Source organism: Zalophus californianus, chromosome 2 (assembly GCF_009762305.2).
Source record: "Zalophus californianus isolate mZalCal1 chromosome 2, mZalCal1.pri.v2, whole genome shotgun sequence".
Lineage (NCBI taxonomy): Eukaryota > Metazoa > Chordata > Mammalia > Carnivora > Otariidae > Zalophus > Zalophus californianus.
Genome location: NC_045596.1, coordinates 16,211,145 through 16,237,080, shown reverse-complemented (window position 1 = coordinate 16,237,080; position 25,936 = coordinate 16,211,145). Strand labels below are relative to the sequence as shown.

General features: G+C 37.1%; 1 protein-coding gene across 4 annotated transcripts in view; it reads right to left on the bottom strand.

Moving 5' to 3' along the window:
* The window catches only part of SLIT2 (slit guidance ligand 2), a 360,826-nt gene that overhangs the window by 73,107 nt on the left and 261,783 nt on the right, over positions 1-25,936 (bottom strand). For 2 of the 4 annotated variants that reach the window (XM_027599650.2, XM_027599651.2), the window contains 7 exons: positions 15,833-15,904; positions 11,950-12,093; positions 11,674-11,837; positions 10,661-10,684; positions 6,994-7,144; positions 3,835-3,909; positions 2,109-2,252 (listed from right to left, as the gene is read on the bottom strand). In XM_027599650.2, coding sequence (XP_027455451.1) covers positions 2,109-2,252; positions 3,835-3,909; positions 6,994-7,144; positions 10,661-10,684; positions 11,674-11,837; positions 11,950-12,093; positions 15,833-15,904 — 774 coding nt within the window. The remainder of the gene's footprint in view (positions 1-2,108; positions 2,253-3,834; positions 3,910-6,993; positions 7,145-10,660; positions 10,685-11,673; positions 11,838-11,949; positions 12,094-15,832; positions 15,905-25,936) is intronic. The other 2 variants (XM_027599652.2, XM_027599653.2) reach the window with 1 other exon arrangement.

Genomic DNA, 25,936 nt, shown 5'->3' with positions numbered 1-25,936 from the left:
ATAGTGGGGGCGCCTTGTCACAATCTTCACAGTTCCAAGCCGAGAGATACCACTTGGAGAAATACATATGTCTAGACAAACCTACTTTTGTCCTTTGAATACTCTGAGCTTGGCTCTAAAATGCTCTATTATTCTTGTGTAGCAGAGTGGCTGAAGGAGACAGCCAGGGGCATCTGTCTTAGGTGCCAAATATGAGGCACAAAAACATTGCTAGAAATATAATGAAGGAGGACTTGTCTCAGGGAGAGTCCTGTGAATGGAACTAGTCAGAAAAAAACACTTTAATGAGCTGCCTAGGTCGGTGTTATGGACTTGACTCTGTGCTCTAAAATTCATATGTTGAAACCCTAACCCCCAAGTGACTATATTTGGAGAGAGGGCCTTGAGGGAGGTAATTAAGGTTAAATGAGGTCCCAAGGGTGGGACCCTATTCTGTTAGGACTCACGTCCTTATAAGAAGAGGAAGGCACACCAAGAGCTTGCTCTCTCCGCACACATGGGAAGGCCATATAAGAACAGAGTGAGAAGGCACCATCTACAAGCCAAGAGGAGATCTTGCCAGAAACCAGCCCTCTCAGTACTTTGATCTTGGATTTCTGGCCTCCAGAACTGTGAGAAAACAAATTTCTGTTGTTGAATCATCAGTCTGTGGTATCTTGTTATGGCAGCCCAAGGCAGACTAACGGTAGGTGGGATACAGACTCCTTCCACCTCCTTCCCCACCTCTCCCCATCCCTCATGCTGCCCCTTCCAAAGAGAAGGTTCCTGTAACAAGTAGTCCCCCAACTAGTATCCAACAAAGGAGGTTTCTGCTTGCTGGATTCCTGTTTTGCTGAGTTGCCGGAGGCAGCCCGGTGGTGGGGGGAGGAGAGCGGGAGTAGATGGATCCACCTGGGGTACATTTTCTCTGCTCTCCCCTCTCCTCTCCTCAGTATCTCCTCCATAAAAAGACTAAAGGAATATTTGCATAACATTTTGAAGGGGCTCAAGTTAGTCTGTGGAAGGGTTGCAGGCTGGGCTGGTCCTGCTGGAGGTTAAATGCCACACTTTCCCTGTGAAGCTCAAGAAGCACACATCTACGTACACGGGCAGAGATTTTTCAGGAGGATTTGAATTTAGGAAGCCATGAACGCATCCACACTGGCTGGGGAAATGGTCTTCTCCTTCTGCATCTGATATTGAGCAGGCAGGGGCCTTCTCGGCTATCAGTCACCCTGATTGTGGCTCTGAGGGGGCGGGGTGATGGTTTAGAGACATGGCGGAGCTTGGACCTCTCTCCACTGCAATCACCATCAGCAGCTTCTTGGTTACAAGTAGTTTCCTTCACAACTTCCAAAGGCTTCCAAGTTTTGGGCTGTGTCTCTTCCAGTTTTTAGGTTGCCACTTTTGTCAAACATAATATATACTTTAGAGATCATAAAAACTAAATATATGCACTGTAGAAAATTCAAGTAACAAAGTGTTGTTTTTGCTATTCAATCCAATCCCTGTCCTCTTTGGCCAACAACATTTTTGGAAACATATAGAATTTCTTTTTCCTAACTTCCCTACCCCTGAGCTCGTAGACATACCTCTTAGCATGTTTCTGTGAAATAGATAGTACAAGATCTACCATGAGTCAGTCTCTCTTTCTCACTAAGACTTCACAGGAGTGAAAGAAGGTGGTTTCCAGATAAACTGTTAGTTATTCTGCCACAGGGTTTGGATTGGATTCTGAAGCTCAAGCCCAGGGGCCAAAAGTGAATGTTAGATGGAGGCTGAGGAAAATGCAAGGGGATGAACATTCTGAAGCAGAATGGGGTGGGGCGGGGGAGAGATCCGTACCAGCATTGGAAGAAGGGCAACCTTTTTTTTGTTGAGGAATCGGCAGCAGCCAGGAGACATTTTTGATCTTTGTAAAGCAACACACCGAAGTCAGGGGCGTTCGAGTCAGGGAATGTTTGCATGCACAAAATGTGTGTGTGTGCGTGTGTTTTGTGTTTGTGTGTTTGTGAGAGACAGAGACAGAGACGGGAGGGTGAGAAGTCCGCACTATTCCCCAGCCTGGAATTATACTGACCAGCGAACTACAATACTGCAAGAGTCACTATGCAGATCAGAATACTTACAAAGTTTTCAGGCTTTCTAATCCCTTGAACATCTTATGCTGAACATTTTCCAAGCGATTACTCGTGAGAAGTATTTCATTGACACCAGAAGCTCCTTCGAATGCTCCTTCTTCGATGTCTGTAATCTTATTGTTGCTAAAGTTTCTAAATAAAAAAAATTGTTGAAACAAGATTTTAAGCTATTTCTAACAACGAGGGCACTGAGACAACATGTTTGATCCTTTTCTTCTAGGGAACAAGGTCTTTCATAATTTCCAAGCTCTTCACTGCCCAACACACCAGAGGCTCTGAAAAGACACCACTTTCTATTCTTTTATCAAGTCAAACTGATGATAGTACTGAGGGAGAAGGTGGGTGGTGAAAAATACCAGCCCAATCCATGTCAAAATGATCTACAAGAGTCCCCAAGAATATAAAGTTCTTGAGGTCTGGTATTGAGTTTTATAAACCTTAATGTTCAGCACAAAACTTGATAAGGAACTTTTAAAATAAGTGCCCCTGATAAAAATTATTGAATGAATTAAAGACTAAAAGAAGGCAGTTGTGTAGAAAGAAGGATGGGTTAAGTGTGTGAGCATTTAGATCACATCAGAAACGTATCTGAATATGGGTTTGTTCCCAGTTAAACCTCTCATTGTAAGCATGTATCAAAACATCCAACTTAACTGTCCATATTTGTATGATACAAAACAGGACAATGCTTGGCCAAAGGGCAAAAATATCCAGGTGAGGTAACACCTTCCTATAGGCTCTATTTTTTCTCTTTCTCATTGTTCACTCCAAGACCAGGAATGCCCCCAGAACAAGGGTCATTTTTATGGATCATTTTATTCCTCTCAGAGCATTGCATGCAATAGTTGCTCCATAAATATGTGGTGAATCTAAAGGCATGAATAAAACGAAAGGGCAATCGATGTCACTGAAAATGAGAACAATCAAACAATAAGAAACTCTTTGGGAGGCAGTATAATATGGGGTTCAAGTGCACAGGACGTAGTCTGCTCTGCCACGGATAGTCAATGTGACCCTGGGCCATTCACACATAGAAAAGCACAGATATTACAAAGCAACACTCCTTTTCTCCTTTTGATGTTTCCTCTTATATGAAGGTTGTTCCATTGGCCTGACATGCTTGATCTCTGTTCTGTCCCTCCCTCCCTCTTCCTCAGGGGAGAATACTGCCTGACTGCTGTTGGAACTGCTGAGTTTATAAACTTATTTTAAAATATGAGTTGTGAATATGTAGTAACACAGATGAGCTATCAAGCCAGTTTACCAATCATTAATTCTGACTATCTTCTAATGAAAGTTTAATGAAGCAAAAAGTCAAATAGTTGACATGAATGTGCTGAAAGAGATATAACAGCATGGTTTAGGGAATAGTAAAGGAAGTTACAAAACACTACTGAACCCATTTCTAATGAGCTTAGATTGCCGAATTCCTGCTGTGGCCACATAACAAACCAGCTGTCTGAATTAAAGTAAGATGCAAGGGTTTTGCTACAGAAAATGTGGTTGACATCCTTGAATACATAGAAAAGAGGTGATTACTCAGGTTCTTCTCAGAAATTACCCTAAATTCATGTCACAGGTAGTCATTGTAGTCAATTTCTCCACATCTTTTATAGTTTGCAATTTCCAAAGAAATCTGAATAAAATTGCACAGGGATTTGAAAAACAACAGAACACCACAGAAATTTTAAAAGGTGGCTAATGCACAGCTTACATTTTACGTAACTGTGGAAGTTTCTTGAAGATTCCTGTAGCTTCCAACACTGTGAATTCATTATTATTGAGACGCCTCAGAGAAAAAAGAAACAAAAGTTTTATCACCAACAGCCAGGAAGGGATTTTTATTTCTCGTACAGAAATGTAAGATCATTTCGTGATTATTCTAAAGTAAAACAGAATACATGTCACAGAAAATCTGTGGAAGCACTGATTTTTTCACCATTTCACTCAATTTTTATGCTCAAAATAAGATATTAAGAGGTATACAGGAAAGAAAACCAATAATCAAAGATCAAAACCAGCTCTCATTCAGTAATCTGTAGAACAAAGTTTCTCAAATCTTTTTTCCACTATTGCCCCTCCTCCAAAAGTATTTTTACCCCAGAAAGCATTTTAGACCATTTTTTCTGAATCTCTTGTTCTATATATTTTTTTACTAATAGCTTTTATGATATGCAATTTATATGCCATAAAATTCAACCTTTTACAGTGTAAATCTTGTGTTTTTTAGTGTATTCACAAAATTGTGCAACTATGCTTGCTACCTAATTTTAGAACATAGAACATCACCCAAAAGAAAAAGCTCATACCCATCAGAAATCACTTTCAATTTGTTTCCCTCCCTGCCTCAATCCTTGGCCACCACTAATCTACTTTCTGTCTCTGTGGAATTTTCTATTCCAGACATTTCATATAAGTGAAGTCATAAAAAAAATGTGGCTTTTTGTGCCTGGCTTTTTTCACTTTGCATAATGTTTACAGGACTCATCCATGTTTAGCATACATCAGTACCTCATTCCTTTTTATGGCTGAGTAATATTCCATAGTATGGATATACCAATTTTGTTCATTCATCTATCAGCTGATAGATATTTGGGCTGCTTCTACTTTTTGATTTTCATGAATAATGCTGCTGCCAACACTGGTGTAGAAGTTTTTGTGAGGATATACGTTTTCAATTCCTTTGAATAGTTACACTAGTGTAAAATTGCTGGGTTACATGGTAAAACTATATTTAATAATTTGAGGAATAGCCAAACTGTTTTCCAAAGATTTGTCATTTTTATATCCCCCTGGCAATGTATGAGGGGTCCAATTGTTTGTTTGTTTGTTTGTTTTTGTGGCTCTCATTGTGGTTTTGATTTAGGGTTCCCTAATGCTTAATGATACTAAGCATTTTTTAGCTTGATGATAATAAGCATTTGCTTATTGGTCATTTGTATATCTTCTTTGGAGAAATGTGCATACAAAAATTTGAGCACTTTTTGATTGGGTAATGTACATTTTTATTGTTAAGTTGTAATAACTATATATTCTGGATATGAGTCCCCTACCATATATATGATTTACAAATATTTCCCTCCCAGTACTAATTTTTAAATGTATAATTTACAAAATCCTTAATTTCTTAAAACACACACACACTTTCCTGAATAATAAATTAGATGCTAGTGCTGTAATTCTTAATTGACAAGTAAGCCTATTTAAGCTGTTATCATGCTGGAAGATATAAATTGCATTATTGTTTTTAATAATATTGGAAATATACAAAACTCCCTGCATTACCACAGCAACAGAGTTCAGGCCTTTTACTGCATGCATGGTCTCCACACATTTCAAAAAACCCTGGTTCTTAATCTCAGGAAACAAACTGAGGGTTGCTGGAGTGGTGGGGGTGGGAGGGATGGGGTGGCTGGGTGATGGACATTGGGGAGGGTATGTGCTATGGTGAGCGCGGTGAATTGTGCAAGACTGTTGAATCACAGATCTGTACCCCTGAAACAAATAATGCAATATATGTTAAGAAAAAAAAAGAAGAAGAAGATAGCAGGAGGGGAAGAATGAAGGGGGGGGAATTTGGAGGGGGAGATGAACCATGAGAGACTATGGATTCCGGCAAACAAACTGAGGGTTCTAGAGGGGAGGGGGGTGGGGGCACGGGTTAGCCTGGTGACGGGTATTAAGGAGGGCATGTATTTCGATGAGCCCTGGGTGTTATACGCAAACAATGAATCATGGAACACTACATCAAAAACTAATGATGAAATGTATGGTGACTGACATAACATAATAAAAAAAAATTCCTCAAAAAAAACCAAAAACCCTGGAGCTTTGAAATAGATTCAAAAACTAACAGGAATAATAATAATAATTTTAAAAAAGTATCACTATAGCCACAGGGTAGTTTCTGTCATCTCTTTGAAAGCATTACATTATTTTTAATTATTCAAATTGCTCAGGATTCATTGAGTAACAGGCACGAGTTGTAGGCACAGTGGGAGATAAACTATGAAACACAATCCCTGTCATCAAGGAATTACAAGCTAGTTGAAGACAAAAGGATTATGCAAGCATAAAAGGACAACCAACTTTGCAAAGCAGTTAATGGCAAATACCAGATGGTGCTATACATAAACGTTGCTAAGATGTTCAGAAAACAACGAGATTTCACCAAGTTTTTCTTGAATTTTTAGAAAACTAGTGTGACTTTTATAAATAAAATCACTAAAGGCAAACCATACTTGGCATAGAGTCTATAGATGATTCAACAAACATTTTAGCACCTAGTATGTGCTAGGCTCGAGGTAGGGTTATAAATATCAATCTGATCTCATTGTCCTTTCAGCTTTTCCTGCTACGCTATCCATTGTTCAGGGAAAAAGTATCCTCTGTGCTTTAAATACCTGATAATCACAGAATCCTACCACCTTCGAGTCAGTGAGGTAATAAAGCCGATAAAGGCTCTCTGACTGAATTCCTAATTAACAGAGATTCAAAATGGTGATTCACCAACTATTTTATGTGGTTGCTGCAAAAGACTATATACCTTAGAAATCTATTACATGTTTAGAAATGGGTGCAGGCATAAATAATACCCAAGAAATAAATATCAAAGGAATGCTCTTATTATTAGCATTATTAAGAACTAACGGAATTTTTGAGACATAAATTAATTTCTGTAGTCATGTTTTGGATCAGCAAGATGAAGTAAGATAGCTTCTAATATATCCTTGTGCAAAGAAGAGTTATGGCCATGTGTGTTAATTAAAATCAATGTAATTCTTAAAAATAAAAGGGAAAGACAAAAATTGCAATGCTCTGATGCTTTCATTCCCTCCCTCCCAACCCGGATTTTATTGGGAGATGAACTCACAGCTCTGCAGTGTACTGGGGAATGTGGTCTGGGATTTTGGTGAGTTTTTGATTGGAGCAATCTACTGTGGTTCCTTCACAGCGGCACTTTTCAGGGCAAGCCAAATCTGCAAAGCAGTCCCCACTTAATTTTGATCGATAATCTTCTGTACCTATTGAGGATTCAAGGCAAAAAAAAAAAAAGATACTGAGTCTAAAGGTTAGAATAGTCATTAATTCGTAGGAAGAAAAATAGTAAGATAACTATAGATTATGCAGCAGGGAGACAACTTGGGGAATTTTTGGTCAATGGATGTCAGGAGAGGGTTAAAACAAGGGCTTGGAATTTGCTGGAAAAAAGAGTAACCAGATTCACAGGACAGGAAAACATTAATAGAGATGAGCTTTTCACAGCTGTACTTTCTGCTGATCCAGTTATGAGCCATTCTAGCCTAGTTGACAGCTAATCATACAATGGCTATTCATTGTTACAAAGTTTATTTTTTCTCTGAGTCAAGAATTTAAAATGTATCCAGTAAGAAACATATTCCTATATATCATTTTAAATTAGGGCTTTCAAGGCAAATAGATGTACTCAGGTTTTTAAATTTTCTATGGTCTTATATTATTCTCTCCCTCTCACATAATCTTCGGAAATGCCTAAAAAAGCCCTCTTTTTTCATTTTGATTTTATAAAAGGAGACAAGTAAATCCTGATTTAAGCCTCAGCAGCTTGTCATGCTGTAGAAAGCTGCGTGACGTTCCATGGTGCTTGACGGAACCATGTTTTACTCATACCTGGCAACCACATGGTTAGATCAAGCACAACAGAAAATCTCGCTACATAATCACTACACCATCCACTAGGCCAAGGGTAAGACCGAGAGGAAAGATGAAGGGAAGCAGGAGAAAAAGCTACAGACGCTCTGGAAACGTAATACTGTTTACATGACATGCATTCTTCCCGCAGAATGTTTATGACCATAGTAAGAGTATTACTACCGAAGATTTCCTGGAAACACAAAGAAGGGGCTACACTGAAAGGTGCCTCCACTGTTCCTCAGAACGGCAGAATGGAAACAACAGCTTTCGGGAACAACATCCAGGAAGAAGTTGAAGGTGAGCTACAAGGACAACAGAGAAGCTCAAAAGATCTGTGGTTGCTTCTTGAAAAAAAAAAAAAAGAAGGTGCAAAAGACCGAGACTAGAAGAAGGTACATCAGGATTGAAAAGGGAGGGCATTATGTTTCAGATCAGACACTTTTACTTACAGCCAAAATGGTGAATTCCTGCAAAAGTAAAGATCACCAAGAAGGAAAGAAAGAGTAATCCCAATTAAGGTTAATCAACACATATACAAAACTAGTGAAGGTCTCTTCCTTCTTTCCTTACTATGGCAATTATAGGGGGGATGGCAGAGTATGACAGCCATTGTCATGCTTTGCAAATATTTGTAGTACTTTTTTGAAGCACAGTGCTCTTACAGGAAAAGCAATGGCATACGAGATGCACAGCACAAATTAAGTTCTTGTCGATTCCTCTACATGATGAGCTCTCTGCAAGATAGATTTTCTGTTGAGTTATCACTATAATATCTAGAATGCCATATAGAATGGTGGTAGGCAAGTAAACATGCAAACGTAAGTGAAAAACTAATCATGGAGATCTTCAAAAACAAATACATCTGGATTAAGCCTTACTGTTGTGGCTTATGTGCTTTTTAATGGCCTTTCCAACTTATAAAATAATGTCACTTAGTGGAAATGAAATCAGAACCTCATACAATCGCAAAGTTGAATATAATCATTTCATTAGACTTGACAATTAATGCCAGGGCATTTACTGAGGAACTGTTGTCCTGTAGTTTAAGCTTTTGTTTTAAAAGTGAAATGAAGAACTACTGGAAACAAAGGGCTAAATGACAGGTACATCAGGTATCTTATATTTAAAATAGTCTGCATTCATTGTAATGACAATGATGTTTCTTTTATGAAGACTCTATAGGTAAGCTAAAATTTTAATATAATCTAGGAAGAAAAAGGAGAGAAGGCCCAAAGAACCCTTCTTAGTCCTGAATTCTATTGTTATTGCTTTAATGTAAATTGAATGATCAGAAATTACTGACAATTAAGCCACGATATCACATATACAGTGTGTTTCCAAAAAAACCTATTTTGACTGCTGTCAATAAATAGGCAAAACTCTATCAGAATTTATGAAAACAATCTGACGTTGGATCTTTAATTTGTGAATCAGAAATATTAATTTCTAAATTATTAATACAGTATATTTAAATGCAATTTATTGAATAATTTGGTAACAGTTCTATTAACTGCCATAATTTGAAGATTTTAGTAATATCAGTGTTTTATCCTATAGGTGTTTGGTATTTAGAATATGGCTTTTTTTCTGGGTAAGTAATAGTTATCAGACGACTTTCTGCTTAACAATGAGGTAAAAATAATGAATTTTAAAGATTGCCTATGAAGGCCAATCAACTGTTCTATTCAACATGTTTTCTTACGCAGTCCGTGTAATATATAAATATTATTGATCACTCAAGCTCAAAATAAGTAATAAAACAAAATCCGTTATATGCATAAAATTATTCAAATTATAATTCAATAATGGCAAATAACACATATCTCCTTAAAATAGAGACCAAACCCAGAACTCTTCCTTAAAAAATCAGTAAGGCTTTTGCTTACTAACACCATATAAGTATCTTCTTATTGGTAGCTGTTAAAATATATGATAGTCTAGAATATCCCCAGGAGATGGTAAATGTAGCCAATCAATTACTAACACATATTTTTATATAATGGTCTAAAACAAACAAGAGGCATTTTACACAATTGGCAGGCAAGGAAAAAATAAGTGAACATGTTTCAAAGAGCTAGTTCCAGAATCATCAGCCTTGAGAGTGTTAAGATTGTAGTGGTAAAACATTTCAATTACTTTTCTAAAAAACTTTTCATGCATCTGCCTAAATTATTCAAGGCATTTAGTGCCCAGGAACATCTGAGGCTTTCAGGATGTAGGTCAGTATTGTTTCTGTGGAGTTATACCATCACCCCAGGTCTGCAACAATGTTACAAATAATATATAATTGCATGTCAACAAGCAGTAAGTTGCTGTTTTTGTATAAAACGTGAAGCAACAGTAAAGCAAAATAAAGCAAAAAATAAGGGACATTTTCTTAGTATAAAGAATTATATTAAAAAAAGTAAATTTCATGGTCGACAAGAGAATTCTGCGTGTTTGTAACTGATTTCATGTAGAACTAGTTCTTTGACAACAGAAAGGTCTCTGTCTTTAAAACCAGCTCAATAAGCTATATTTTAAAAACAGGTTGAAAGACCAGATATACAACATAAGGAGAGAAAATGATTTAAGTAGAAGGCTATAAGTTCAAACATTTTAGCTACTGTGAGAAATTTTAGATAATGTGCCAAAGTGAGAGAGGAAAAAAAAGATGGGGGTTTAATAATATATATGTCTAACATCAGAAGCTGCATGCAAAGGTCAGGTTTTCAGGAAACAGCTACAAGTGATCTATGCAGAAGTCAATCTATCTACAGAGTACCCACTGTACTTTCAAACGCATGCATATCAAAGTTTCAGAAGCTATATTTTATAAGGTGAGGAAAGGGTGTCTGCAGTTAGTCCTACTACCGAGCAAAACCTACCTGGAATGAAATACTGTTCTTTAGCTAAATAAAAAAAGAGAAAAAAAAATAGAAGATGCACCTGAATGTCAGCAAGCAGAGATATGAGTTATATTAGATTAAGAATGGACTATAGGTACTATAGATAATTAAGTGAATTATATTCACAGCAGTGGCTGAAGTATAATAATGTACAGTGAGTAGTAAATGTCTCTAGAACCATGGACAATAAACAGCTTTGTTTTGATATTAGCTTTTTAGTATGAATTAACTGCCGAATGTGAAATACCCCTGGAATAGTTAGACAGCATACTACTCAAAACATACAAGAATGTATTTTATCATAAGAACACAGAAAAGATGAGACCAAAGTGAACAGAAAATTTCAATGAAGTAAGCCTTTTATATAATAGTAACATAATGGATCTAGATTTGGCTTTTTGTAAATAAATATAATATTCCCAAAATGCTAAAAGATGGCCTTTTGGCAAAAAAAAAAAAAAGATTATCCTCACAGTCCTATTTAAAATAAGAGGGTGAAAAATAAGTAAACACATTTAGTGTGCGAAGCAAGGGATCAGGAAATTTTTCCCCCCTACTTCTGAACCTGAGCAAATCACATAACCAGGTCTCAGTTCACTTTCTGAAGAAATGAGAACATGATTGATTACCTTAAGTTTCTCAATGGAGAATAATACAACAGGCATGAGACTTAACAGACATAAAACGGATTCTGAGCTTGCTAAAAGGCCCCTGTTTAGTTTGAACCCTAAAAATGCAGTATGAAGTATCCAAGCATCATTTTTTCTTGGCTGGTAGCTTATTTGTTATGCTGGATATAGTGTTAAAATATTACCTATAGGAGTGCTATATGAATTGTGCCTACAGCTCCCTTTATTTTGTTCTTTATAGACAGAAGAAAAAAGTATATTCTACAATGTTTGGTAATTCATCTGAAGACCAGCAGTCTCTAGGTCTCCGTAACCACTGTTTTTGGTCACACAGGGGAAATATCACATGAAGTAAGAAATTACCTGAACAACGGAATTTCTTGCTTTTGATTTGTCCGATTCTTTTGTTTGCCAGACGCCGGGGGCTGGTGCAGCGGGCACCACTGGTCTCGATGGGGTTGGTATGGAGATAATCCGCCAGCCACTTGAGATGGCAGTCACAAATAAAGGGGTTCTGGGCCAAATGCCTTTCAGAAACACAGACAGAACACTTTTATACATGACTTGCAATGAACTCAACTCTCAAATTCACAGTGAGGAGAGCAGTCATCGTATTTGATCCAAGCCATATATACATACATGGTTTGAATGGCCCGGAGAGGTGAAAAAGTCCCCTTGGCAATGGTCTGAAGCTTGTTGTCGTACAAGGAGAGAAGGTTCAAGTTGTGCAGATCCTGAAAAGCATCTACCCGAAGGCAGTTTATCTTGTTGGCATTCAATAATCTGTTTGATCAAATAGTTGCAGAATTAAAGTGTAGCATCTCGTTAACCCACCTTCAAGATTCTGTCCTTCTTGAGAAATACAAGAAATCAAGAAATAATATTTCTCTGAACCTCAACACTAGCATTTTAACTGGAACAATTTAGGTACCACAGGTGGAAGATATTCCAGATAAAGCAAGGGTCATGTGGTTTAATGAATGCCTAAATCTAGTGGTACTTACACATTTATTCAATAAAAATTATTCAACATATTCTCTGGAAGATGAAGAGGTAGGGCAGTAGACAAAGGTGGGTGAGACCCAACGTCTCCTGTCAAGGACGCCATAAAAATTGTCATAGAACATTAGTCTCTCTAGCTGCTCTGTGAAGAAATTCAGTCTATTTTCAAAACAGAAGCCAGAGTGGCCTTTTAAAACACAGGTCACTTTCTCTCAAAGCCAGGCAGCAACTCCCAAATTGTTCTGGGGGAAGCCAAGGTCCTGACAAATTGCCTCAATGCCCATTAGGACCATTGGCGCCCCCTTCTGAACTCCTAATACCTCTAATATAATACCTAATTATATTACCTCTATATACCTCTCCCTGGCTGCTTCAGCTCCAGCCACACATGTCTCTTTGTGGGGGTCTCTGCTTGGAATGTTCTTTCCCTTGAGGTCTGACTATTCTGCTTCTTTGAGTCTGTTGCAATCTTACTTTCTCAATTCAGCCTACCCTGAGTCCTCTCTTCAATACCATCACCTGTGTTTGCCCCACTTCAACCTCTAGCACACGCAATTCCTTTACTATGATCTGTTTATTTTTTTTCTATTTTCTTAAATACATATTTCTCTCTGTTACATATGATTTACTTATTACATTATTGCTGCCATTTGTATATTCCCCCAGACAGGCATTTTTGTTTGTGCCAAGCGCATACAAGGTGCTCCATAAATACGTTGTTGAATGAACACTTTATGATCCTCTTGGAGAGTGACACGGTTCATAACCCTATTAAAGGCCCTGGTCCTGCAGTATAAATGCCCATTTAACTTGGTTTAACACAATATGCCACAAACTCATTTTTTTCCAACATGCTATCAATATTTGACTTCAATATTCTATGGAACTGTGGTTTACAAATCATACTTTGGCAAATGCCATTCTTGTAGGTTGTATGGGATCGTGTCTGGGTTTTTATGCATGTTGGACTCCCTTTGGGAATACACTTGCCTTGCCCTCCACCTTCCCCAATGCTCTGGCCTATCATGGCTGCATGGGAAGCTCACCTTTTCCAGAAGCTTCTACCCAACTAAAGTATTTCTTCCTCTAGGTCCCCAAGGAAGTTATTCAGTGCTACTTAGTCTTGGCACCTCCTTTCTGTAGGCCTACATGTTTGCCCAAAGGTGGATTAGTGACCTCCGTGGGCAGATAATTTTTTTTGATACTTTTATCTCTATTAGCATTTATTTTACTGCTTTGATACTTAAGACTTGAACAAATATATAGTAGCTCAAAAAATATGTGCTCTGTCATTTAGATTTGTATGCCTTCTTATTTAACACACTGAAAAATGTCTTCCCTTTTGTCCACTAAGAATCCCTATTTTTAATTAACATAGGGTATTTCTTCTGCTTTACTTGCTTTTTTAGGTATCCACACACATGCAAGGCTGTGACTTCCTCAGAATAATTCTCTTCGCTCCTCTTTTTTTTTTTTTTTTAACCTCCCTTTAGGACCTGACATTTTGGTCTTCTCTGTGGTCCTCATAATAGTTTCTTAAAAGCTTAGGAACTGGTTTCAGGGATAGACTGGTCATCCCATTTCTCCACCCTGCACCACAGCACAGGTCACACTGACTGTGTTCCCCAATCTGCCAGCTAACTGAAGAAGTCAGAGAGCAGAAATAAGGAGAAGGAAAAAGTGGGGAGCATTGAAGACAATTGAAGAAAGTGCTCTTTTGAGCATTTTGTACTTACTTTAAATTATGTGGTCAGCAAAGCAGGAGAAAGAAAGTATTGCACACACTACTTTCTTTTGCTCTTTCCATTTACCTACTTCTTTTCCCTAGTACCTCATCTGTTCAAGCAAATCTAAGACGCTTAAAGTTCTCAGCTAGCCAGAAAGAGACAACTGTGTTGCTTTAGCCCTGGCAGGCTTAGGAACTGGCCTTCATCTAGAGATAACATATTAGCTGAGGGACAAAGATAGCTTTTTAAGTAAGATTTATCTGTGTACAGATCCCATGGTTTATTAACCTGGTTGTTATGTCAGCCACCAATAAGTATGTGTGGAAAGAAAAAGAAGGTACTATTTAAATGTTAGTACTAGACAGGCAAGTGATAGCAAGAGATTGCAAGTAAATGGCAAACATAACAGTGCTAGGAGAAGGTAGAAGAATGACAGAGAAACAACACACAGGCAATACTTGGCTATAGCATCCAGATATACCTATAATGTGTATAATGTATACAGAGCCATTCTATTAAAGATCAGAAGCAATATTTGCAGAGCCCACCTCAAAGGTTAAAAAATAATTTGAAACCCAAATAAAGACATTAGATCATAAGGATCAGTATTTTTCATGACTTACTGGTCTGTTGTAAAATCAATTTATTGGGTTGCACAGTACTAAAGAGACAGAAAAAGAGAGACCAGAGCAAGAGACAGAGAATGCAGTAAAATGGAGATTACTATATATAGTAAAGGTAAATATTGTTTTGTTAACAATTTGCTTCATTTGTGTGCATCTGTGTGTTGTGTAGGAAAACTGGGTTGTGATATAAAATATGTTTCTAGATAATGATGAAAATTTAAAACATGAATATTAGGATATAATTATAACTTACATTGATCAAGTAAGGAAAAAGATCTACATTTGGGAAATCTGTGGGATTAGCAGTAAATTTTTGCCAAATCAATGATACAAACCCCAACACCAACAAATGTATACACCAAAAGAGAAAATAACATTTTAAACTTGAGAATTTTAAGGTAGACCGACTATGAACTAGTTGAGAGAGTACATCATACTCATCTTTGTATCCACAGCAGCCCCAAAGGAGGAATTCTATGTATGTTTGGTGATTTGAAGAGAATTTGATGATCTGACACTAACCATCTTAAGACTAGCATATTTTTTTCCAATTTCCTTTTCATATGAGCATTCACTAAAACAACTGTGGTCAAGTTTTGTTCTTATACACATATGTATAGTACATTCTTCTTTTGAGACAAAGAAGAGGTAGCTACTCTCTAAGCAGAGTGGTTTTTAGAAGATGCAGGCCAGGGGTTTACAGATAATTTTCTGAGTAAACACCAGTTGGAGTGCTCCTGCTGTGTTCTGGCCCCCTGCAACCACCTCTGGACTGGGGACACGGTATTCCAGCATTGTCCCTCCTGCAGATGCTTTGGATAAAGGTGGATAAACCTCTCACTATGTCACTCTCCCTCCCAATACTATTAAATCAAAACAGAGAGTTTCATAAAGGGCAGAGACGGCACAAGCTTTTAATGACAGAGTAGCCAAGAAGCCTACATTTGTGACAGGGTGGACAGAAAGGTTTTAAGACAACTTCAAAGTGCTGTGTCTTCAAAAAAATAACACCCATCAATGTTAGTTGTACTATACTAATCTTTTCCATTTCATTAAACTATGTCATTTGGGGTTGAGCTTTTCTGAAGTCTCCATGAAACCATGAGAGTGTACACTGACTAAAATATAACGCTTGGTTCAACAGATCAGAAACCATCAAATACTTACAGTAACTGTAAGGAAAATAGTCCTTCAAATAAACTTTTTGGGAGTTCTGTGATTTTATTTCCATAGAGGACACTGAAAAAACATGATTTAAATGAAAAAAATTAGACATCAAGCCAGCATAACAAATTGATCCAACACATATGTATTCAGGCATATAGGAGGTTAGTAAGCACTCCATACATCATAAAAGCTACAGTTGAGTAAACAAACTTCAATTTGCAAATGTGTTTTTTTCCTGATTATAGATCATATATATGCTTATGGCAGAAAGTTTAGAAATCACTGAAAAACAGGAGTACCTGGGTGACTCAGTCAGTTAAACGCCCAAATCTTGATTTTGGCTCAGGTCATGATCTCAGGGTCATAAGATCAAGCCCTGAATTGGACTCCAAACTCAGTGGAGAGTCTGCTTAAGATTCTCTCTCTCCCTCTCCCTCTGTCCCTCCTCCTGCTCATGCTCTCTCTCTAAAATAAATAAATCTTTTAAAAAAAGAAAGACTAAAAAATAAGAAAAATTAACAAAAATGAACACAATTCATAATTTTATTGCTTTTTCTTAGAAATGTCCACTGTTCAATTGTCATGTTTTGCAACACACACACACAGTTCATATATAATGAGTGCATACTATAGTAACAAAGGAGAACACTAAATGTGGAATTCATTACTCATTAAAGGGATGAGTTTTAGGCTTATCATACTGGTAAAAAATGAAAGGAATCTAGATAAAGGTAAGGTTTTTGCTACATAATGTGTACGTTTGAGAAATGTTAAGATCTGTGAAGAAAGTGATCACTAATATGGTTACAGAAACAATTTTGAAATGTACGTTTCTCCAAAAATATGAACAGGAATGCATCCTCATGGTATTCACCTCTGATCAGCCACTAAGTATAGCCACCAAGTGCAAGCACATGGCTTAGACCCTTCAGTATACCTGGAGCCTAATGTTGATTTGAGTATGCAGTGACATTGTAACATTGGATTGATGAATGATCATTATTGGATGAGTGAGATGAAGAAATAAATTAGCAAGGGGACAAATTAATGAATAATTAACAAACTGGGTGAAATGAGGGGATTTCAACAACAAATGAATAGAAATATGTTGACTCATCATATCGGCTATTAACAATAATTCTGAAATGATGCTTATCTACTTTTAACCCCCAAAAGAAGGGAACCACAATTATGAATAGGAAAAGATGGAAGTTATAGTCCTTAGGGGAATAATATGGCAATATATATCAAGAGCTGTAAAGACACATATAAAAATTTTTACTTAGTTTTACTCTTAAGAACTTAAGAAAATAATTAGAGAAAGACACAATATTTTATGCACAAAATGTTAATCATGATATAATTTATAACAATGAAAAAATACACACAAATAAAATGGCTCCAAGTCCCAAAAAAGGTATTAAATGCATATTCCACATTTATAAAAATTGTATTTTGAAGAGTAATGACATGAAAGTGTTGATGATATAATGTTAAATTTGAAAAAAAAACATAATAAAGTAGTATATTATAGTATGATCTTAATTTTGTTTAGAAAAATATATACATGTATACATAGGAAAAAGCAGAAAATCTCTGGATGGCAGACAATTTGCTATTCAGAGGTGATTTTAATTTGCATCTATATATTTTTCTTTATTTTTACATTCTCTGCAATGATCTTATTTCTTCTGAAAATGAGAAAAATAATTTCTTGGAAAGGACATGAAGGATGTCATAATATGTAAAGGAAAAAGCTGAAATAAAATCTAAATAATTAATATGTTTGGCAACAGTACATGATTTCTGTTTGGAAAGGAAGAAAATAACAATACAAGAGAAATGAATATGAGTGAGGGAAAGCTGTTGTTTCCTTTTAAGATGTCAGTGAGAGGTGGGATGTATTACAATATAGGAAGGAAATTCTCAAGGGAATAAATAAATATAGCTGGACACTATATTGTGTAAGAAGGCATTCCATTTGTATAGATCCCAGTGGTATAGTTATACAGTATAACAAAAAATTCACTTGTGCAGAATATAGATGCTTTGGAAAAGGTAAATCATTAGAGAAGAAGCCATTTAAAAAAATCAAAGAATAAAAGAGAGAATTCTGTATTGTCAGGGTCAAAGAGGTAAGGGAATTAAGAAAGGGTAAACAAAAATAATTGTATTATTTAAGGTCAGAAACAAGAGAAAAGAGGGTTTCTGGAAACACACATGAACAGATCAAGGCAGCACCGTTTCAGGATATTCAATGCAATACCATTCAACTGATTAATTTAACAATAGATATCATATACTTATTATGTGCCAAGAGCTTTACTAGGTTCTAAGCTTGGTGTCCAATTAAGCTGAATCCAACTGTTACTTGTTGAATGATCATCATTTGCCCTTGTGCCACCAGACTAATACAAGTGAGGTGAATGAAGTATTATTTCAAAGAGCAACCGAAAATAGCAATTTTGAATACTGAAGGAATTTCATATTTTGAACCCATTGAAATATAAAAAGGAAATAGGATGCATATAAATTTTGGGGGACCCATAAAAGAATTAAGGAGCAAGTTATGAAACTAGAAATCAACTATAAGAAAAAAATATGGAAAGAGCACAAATACATGGAGGTAAAATAACATGCTACTAAATGATGAATGAGTCAACCAAGAAATCAAAGAGGAAATAAAAAAATACACAGAGACAAATGAAAATGAAAACATGATGGTCCAAAATCTTCAGGACACAGTGAAAGCTATCCTAACAGGGAAGTTTACAGCAACACAGGCCTTCCTCTCAAAGCAAGAGAAAATCTCAAACGAATAACCTAACTTAACACCAGAAGGGGCTAGAAAAAGAAAAAGAAATAAAACTCTAAACCAGCAGAAAGAATAAAGATTAGAGGAGAAATAAATGAAATAGAAACTAAAACAATGATAGAACAGATCAATGAAATAAGGAGTTGCTTCTTGGAAAGATCTACAAAATTGATAAACCTTTAGCCAGACTCATCAAAAAGAGAGAAAGAGAGAGAGAGAGAGAGGACTCAAACAAAATCAGAAACAGAATAGAAATAACAACTGATACCACAGAAATAAAAAAGGATTATAAGAAAATATGATGAAAAACTATATGCCAAGAAATTGGACAACTTGCAATAAATGAATAAATTCCTAGAAATATATAACCTCCCAAATGGAATCAGGAAGAAATAGAAAATATTTTTAAAATTTATTTTATTATGTTATGTTAATCACCATACATTACATCATTAGTTTTTGATGTAGTGTTCCATGATTCATTGAAGAAATAGAAAATTTGAACACACTGATTACCAGCAATGAAACTGAATCAGTAATTTAAAAAAAAACTCCCAACAAACAAAAGTCCAAAACCAGTTGGCTTCACAGGTGTATTCTACCAAACATTTAAAGAAGAGTTAATACCTATTCTTCTCAAACTGTTCCAAAAAATAGAAGAGGAAGGGAAGTTTCTAAATTTGTTCTATGAGGACAGCATTACCTTGACACCAAAACCAGATAAAGACACTACAAAAAAAGAGAGCTACAGGCCAATACCTCTGATAAACATGGATGCTAAAATCCTCAACAAAATATTAGCAAACTGAATCCATTAAAAAAATCATTTACCATGATCAAGTGGGATTTATTCCTGGGATACAATGGTGGTTCAATATTTGCAAATCAATCAACATAGTGTATCACATCAACAAAAGAAAGGGTAAAAACCATATGACCATTTCAATAGATGCAGAAAACAGCATTTGACAAATTACAACACCCATTCATGATGAAGACCCTCAACAAATTAGGGTTAGAGGGAACACATCTCAACATAAGAAAGGCCATCTAAGAAAAACCCACAGCTAACATCATCCTCAATGGTGAAAAACTGAGATCCTTTCCCGTAAGGTCAGGAACAAGATATAGATGTCCACTCTCACCATTTTCATTCAGTGTAGTACTGAAAGCCCTAACCATAGCAATCAGACCAAGAGAAAGAAATAAAAGGCATCCAAATTGGTAAAGAAAAAGTAAAATTTTCCCTAATTGCAGATGATATATTTTGTATAGAAAACCCTAAAGACACCACCAAAACACTACTAAAACTGATAAAATGAATTCCATAAGGTTGCAGGATACAAAATCAATATATAGACATCTGTTGTTTCTATACACTAAATAATGAAGTAGCAGAAAGAGAAATTAAGAGAAAAATCCCATTTGCAATTGCGGCAAAAAGAATAGAATACCTAGGAATAACTTAACTAAGGAGGTGAAAACCTGTACTCTGAAAACTATAAAACATTGATGAAAGAAATTTAAGACAACATAAATAGAAAGATATTCCATGCTCATGAATTAAAGAATAAGTATTGTTAAAATGTTGAAATTACCCAAAGCAATCTACAGATTTAATGTAATCCCTATCAAAAAACCAATACCGGGAGGAGCATTATGGCAGAGGAGTAGGAGACCTAAATTTCATCTGGTCCCAGGAATTCAGCTAAAGAGGGATCAAACTATTCTGAACATCTATGAACTCAACAGGAGATCAAAGAAAAGAATAGCAGCAACTCTATGAACAGAAAATTGACCACTTTCTGGAAGGTAGGGCCTGCGAAGTAAATCCGAGGCAATATTCGGGAAGATAGACCACAGGGGGAGGGGGCCTCCGTCAGGCACTACCGGCAAGTAATAGAGTAGCAGAGCACAAAATCTGAACTTTTAGAAGTCTGGTGCACTGAGGGATGTCACTCCAGTGGCTAAGCAGGAATGGAACCTTCGCTGGGACAGTGTGGTCTCAGGACACTCGGGGTCACAGGAAGACTGGAGGTGCCTGAGTGCGGCAGAGCTCCCAGGTATTGGAGCAGGGAAGCTGGCTGCAAAGACGGAGCCGAAGAGTGGTCTCTCAACTCGGGGTTGCCATAAACCATGATCTGCGGCACAGTCGGGCCAAGGCTCTTCCAGCAGGGACCCAACAAGCGGCAGATGAAGGGAGACTCCCCTTCTTCCCCCAGGAGGAGTGGTGCGGGAGTGCACCGCAGGGATCTGCTGGGTTTGGAGACTCCACACCGGAGTCAGGTGCCAGAGATAGAAATGCTGGGTCACTGGCCGGGTGAGCACGGAGTGCGGCCGGAGACCAGGGAGACGGGAGTGACTGACTGCTTTTCTCTGGGGGCACACTGAGGAGCGGGGCCCCCGAGTTCTCGGCTCCTCCGAGGTGGACATTGGGAGGCCACTATTTTCACTCTCGTCCTCCATACCTGTGCGGAAAGCTTGCAGGGAACAAAAGCTCCCGAGAGCAAACCCAAGGAGATTGCTTAGGCCGGCCCCAGCAAGGACAGGGCAATTCCGCTCCCGCGAAGACATCTGGGAACCATGGCAACAGTCCCCCTCCCTTCCCCCAGAAGATCAGCAAGAACAGCCAGCCAAAAACAAGTTTACCGGTCAATGAAAATGGCAGAACGCCAGCACTAGGGGAATACAGCAAACAGAATTCATGGCTATTTTCCCCATGATTCTTTAGTCCCTCAAAGTTAATTTTTTCAATTTTCCTTTTTCTTTTATTTTGAATTTTTCTTTTCCCTTTTTCAACCAACATCTTCTCAATCCCTTTTTTAAAAATCTTTTTTATTTTTCATTATTAGAGTCATATTCTATCCCTTCATAGTAGTAAACCTTATTTTTGGTATATATGTAAGTTGTTCTCTCTTTAAAATTTTGGGATACATTTTCTTCTAACAGACCAAAATATACTGTAAATCTCTAATGTATAGCTTTGTTCTAATCTGCTGCCTGATCACATTCTTTTTTTTTAATTTCTCTTCTTTCTTTTTTTAACCAACTTCTTATCAATTCCTTTTATAAAATCTTTTATAATTTTCACCTTTACAGTCATATTCTATCCCTTCATTGTATTTACCCTTATTTTTATACATATATAAGCTTTTCTTTCTTTAAAATTTTGGGAGGCAGTTTCTTCTAACAGACCAAAATATGCCCCAAATCTAGAGTATGGCACTGATCTATTCAGCAGCCTGATCATATTTGATTATATTCTTTTTTTTTTAAACTTTTTCTTTCCTTTTTCTTTCTTTCCCCTTCCTTTCCCCCAGTTTCAGGGCTCTTCTGATTTGTTTAGTGTATATTTTTCTGGGGTCATCGTTACCCTGTTAGCATTTTGTTCTCTCATTCATCTATTCTCCTCTGGACAAAATGACAAGAAGAAAAAAAGCACCTCAAAAAAAAAGAACAAGAGGCAGTACCAATGGCCAGGGACCTAATCAATATGGACATTAGTAAGATGTCGGAACTAGAGTTCAGAATGACGATTATAAAGATATTAGCTGGGCTTGAAAAAAGCATGGAAGTTATTAGAGCAACGCTTTCTGGAGAAATAAAAGAACTAAAATCTAACCAAGTTGAAATCAAAAAGGCTATTAATGAGGTGCAATAAAAAAATGGAGGCTCTAACTGCTAGAATAAGTGAGGCAGAAGACAGAATTAGTGATATAGAAGACCAAATGATGGAAAATAAAGATGCTGAGAAAAAGAGAGATAAACAACTACTGGATCACGAGGGCAGAATTCGAGAGATAAGTGATACCATAAGATGAAACAATATTAGAATAATTGGGATCCCAGAAGATGAAAGAGAGAGAGGGACAGAAGGTATACTGGAGCAAATTATAGCAAAGAACTTGCTTACTGTGGGGAAGGAAACAGGCATCAAAATCCAGGAGGCACAGAGAACACCCCTCAAAATCAATAAAAAGAGGTCAACACCCCGAAATCTAATAGTAAAACTTATGAGTCTCAGGGACAAAGAGAAAATCCTAAAAATAGCTCGAAATATGAGGTCTGTATCCTACAATGGTAGAAACATTAGATTGGCAAGAGACCTATCCACAGAGACCTGGCAGGCCAGAAACTATTGGCATGATATATTCAGAGCACTAAATGAGAAAAACATGCAGCCAAGAATACTATATCCAGCTAGGCTGTCACTGAAAATGGAAGGAGAGATAAAAAGGTTCCAGGACAAACAAAAACTAAAGGAATTTGCAAACATGAAACCAGCCCTACAAGAAATATTTAAAGGGGTCCTCTAAGCAAAGAGAGAGCCTAAAAGTAACACAGACCAGAAAGGAACAGACACAATGTACAGTAACAGGCAACTTACAGGCAATACAATGGTACTAAATTCATATCGTTCAATAGTTACCTTGAATATAAATGGCTTAAATGTCCTAATCAAAAGACACAGGGTATCAAAGTGGATAAAAAAATAAGACCCATCGATATGCTGTCTGCAAGAGATTCATTTTAGACCCAAAGACACCTCCAGATTGAAAGTGAGGGGGTGGAAAAATATTTACCATGGTAATGGACACCAAAAGAAAGCTGGGGTGGCAATCCTTATATCACACAAATTAGATTTTAAGCCAAAGACTATCATAAGAGATGAGGAAGGATACTATACCATACTTAAAGGGTCTATCCAACAAGAAGATCTAACAATTATAAATATCTATGTCCCTAACATGGGAGCAGCCAATTATATAAGTCAATTAATAACAAAAGCAAAGAAACACATCAACAACAATACAATAATAGCAGGGGACTTTAACACCCCCCTCAATGAAATGGACAGATCATCTAAGCAAAAGATCAACAAGAAAATAAAGACTTTAAATGACACACGGGACCAAATGGACTTCACAGATATATTCAGAACATTCCATCCCAAAGCAACGGAATACACATTCTTCTCTGGTGCCCATGGAACATTCTCCAGAATTGATCACATCCTAGGTCACAAATCAGGTCTCAACCGGTACCAAAAGATTGGGATCATTCCCTGCATATTTTCGGACCACAATGTTTTGAAACTAGAACTCAATCACAAGAGGAAAGTCGGAAAGAACTCAAATATATGGAGGGTAAAGAGCATCCTACTAAAGTGGTGGGGGGGTGGGAGGAACGGGGTGGCTGTGTGAGAGACATTGAGGAAGGTATGTGCTATGGTGAGCGCTGTGAATTGTGCAAGACTGTTGAATCACAGATCTGTACCTCTGGAACAAGTAATACAATATATGTTAAAAAAAAAAAGCTAGCAGGAGGGGAAGAATGAAGGGGGGGAATTGGAGGGGGAGGGAACCATGAGAGACGATGGACTCTGAGAAACAAACTGAGGGTTCTGGAGGGGAGGGGGTGGGAGGATGGGTTAGCATGGTGATGGGTATTGAAGAGGGCATGTTCTGCATGGAGCACTAGGGTGTTATACACGAACAATGAATCATGGAATACTACATCAAACACTAATGATGTAATGTATGGAGATTAACATAACAATAAAAAAATTTTAAAAAAGAGTTAACACCAGCAAAAAAAAAAAAAAAAAAAGAATGAATGGGTCAACCAGGAAATTAAAAAAGAATTAAAAAGATTCATGGAAACCAATGAAAATGAAAACACAATTGTTCAAAATCTTTGGGATACAGCAAAGGCAGTCCTAAGAGGAAAGTATATACCAATACAAGCCTTTCTCAAGAAACAAGAAAGGTCTCAAATACACAACCTAACCCTACACCTAAAGGAGCTGGAGAAAGAACAGCAAATAAAGCCTAAACCCAGCAGGAGAAGAGAAATAATAAAGATCAGAGCAGAAATCAATGAACTAGAAACCAAAAGAACAGTCGAACAGATCAACGAAACTAGGAGCTGGTTCATTGAAAGAATTAACAAGATTGATAAACCTCTGGCCAGACTTATCAAAGAGAAAAGAGAAATGACCCAAATCAACAAAATCATGAATGAAAGAGGAGAGATCACAACCAACACCAAAGAAATACAAACAATTATAAGAACATGTTATGAGCAACTCTATGCCAGCAAATTAGATAACCTGGAAGAAATGGGTGCATTCCTAGAGATGTATCAACTACCAAAATTGAACCAGGAAGAAATAGAAAACCTAAACAGACCTATAGCCACTAAGGAAATTGAAGCAGTCATCAAAAATCTCCCAAGAAACAAAAGCCCAGAGCCAGATGGCTTCCCAGGGGAATTCTATCAGACATTTAAAGAAGAATTAATATCTATTCTCCTGAAACTGTTCCAAAAAATAGAAATGGAAGGAAAACTTCCAAACTCATTTTATGGGTCCAGCATTATCTTGATCCCAAAACCAAAGACCCCATCAAAAAGGAGAATATCCTGACCAATATCCTTGATGAACATGGATGCAAAAATTCTCACCAAAATACTAGCCAATAGGATCCAACAGTACATTAAAAGGATTATTCACCACGACCAAGTGGGATTTATCCCTGGGCTGCAAGGATGGTTCAACATCCGCAAATCAATCAACGTGATACAATACATTAACAAAAGAAAGAACAAGAATCCTATGATCCTCTCAATAAATGCAGAAAAAGCATTTGACAAAGTAGAGCATCCTTTCTTGATCAAAACTCTTCAGAGTATAGGGATAGAGGGTACATACCTCAATATCATAAAAGCCATCTATGAAAAACTTACAGCGAATATCATTCTCAATGGGGAAAAGCTGAGAGCTTTTCCCCTAAGGTCAGGAACGCGGCAGGGATGTCCCCTATCACCACTGCTATTCAACATAGTATTAGAAGTCCTAGCCACAGCAATCAGACAACAAAAAGAAATCAAAGCATCCAAATAGGCAAAGGGGAAGTCAAACTCTCACTCTTTGCAGATCATATGATACTGTATGTGGAAAACCCAAAAGACTCCACCCCAAAACTGCTAGAACTCATATAGGAATTCAGTAAAGTAGCAAGATATAAAACCAATGCACAGAAATCAGTGGCATTCCTATACACCAACAACAAGACAGAAGAGAGACAAATCAAGGAGTCGATCCCATTTACAATTGCACCCAAAACCATAAGATACCTAGGAATAAATTTACCCAAAGAGGCAAAGGATCTGTACTCAGAAAACTATAAAATACTCATGAAAGAAATTGAGGAAGACACAAAGAAATGGAAAAATGTTCCATGCTCATGGATTGGGAGAACCAACATTGTGAGGATGTCAATGCTACC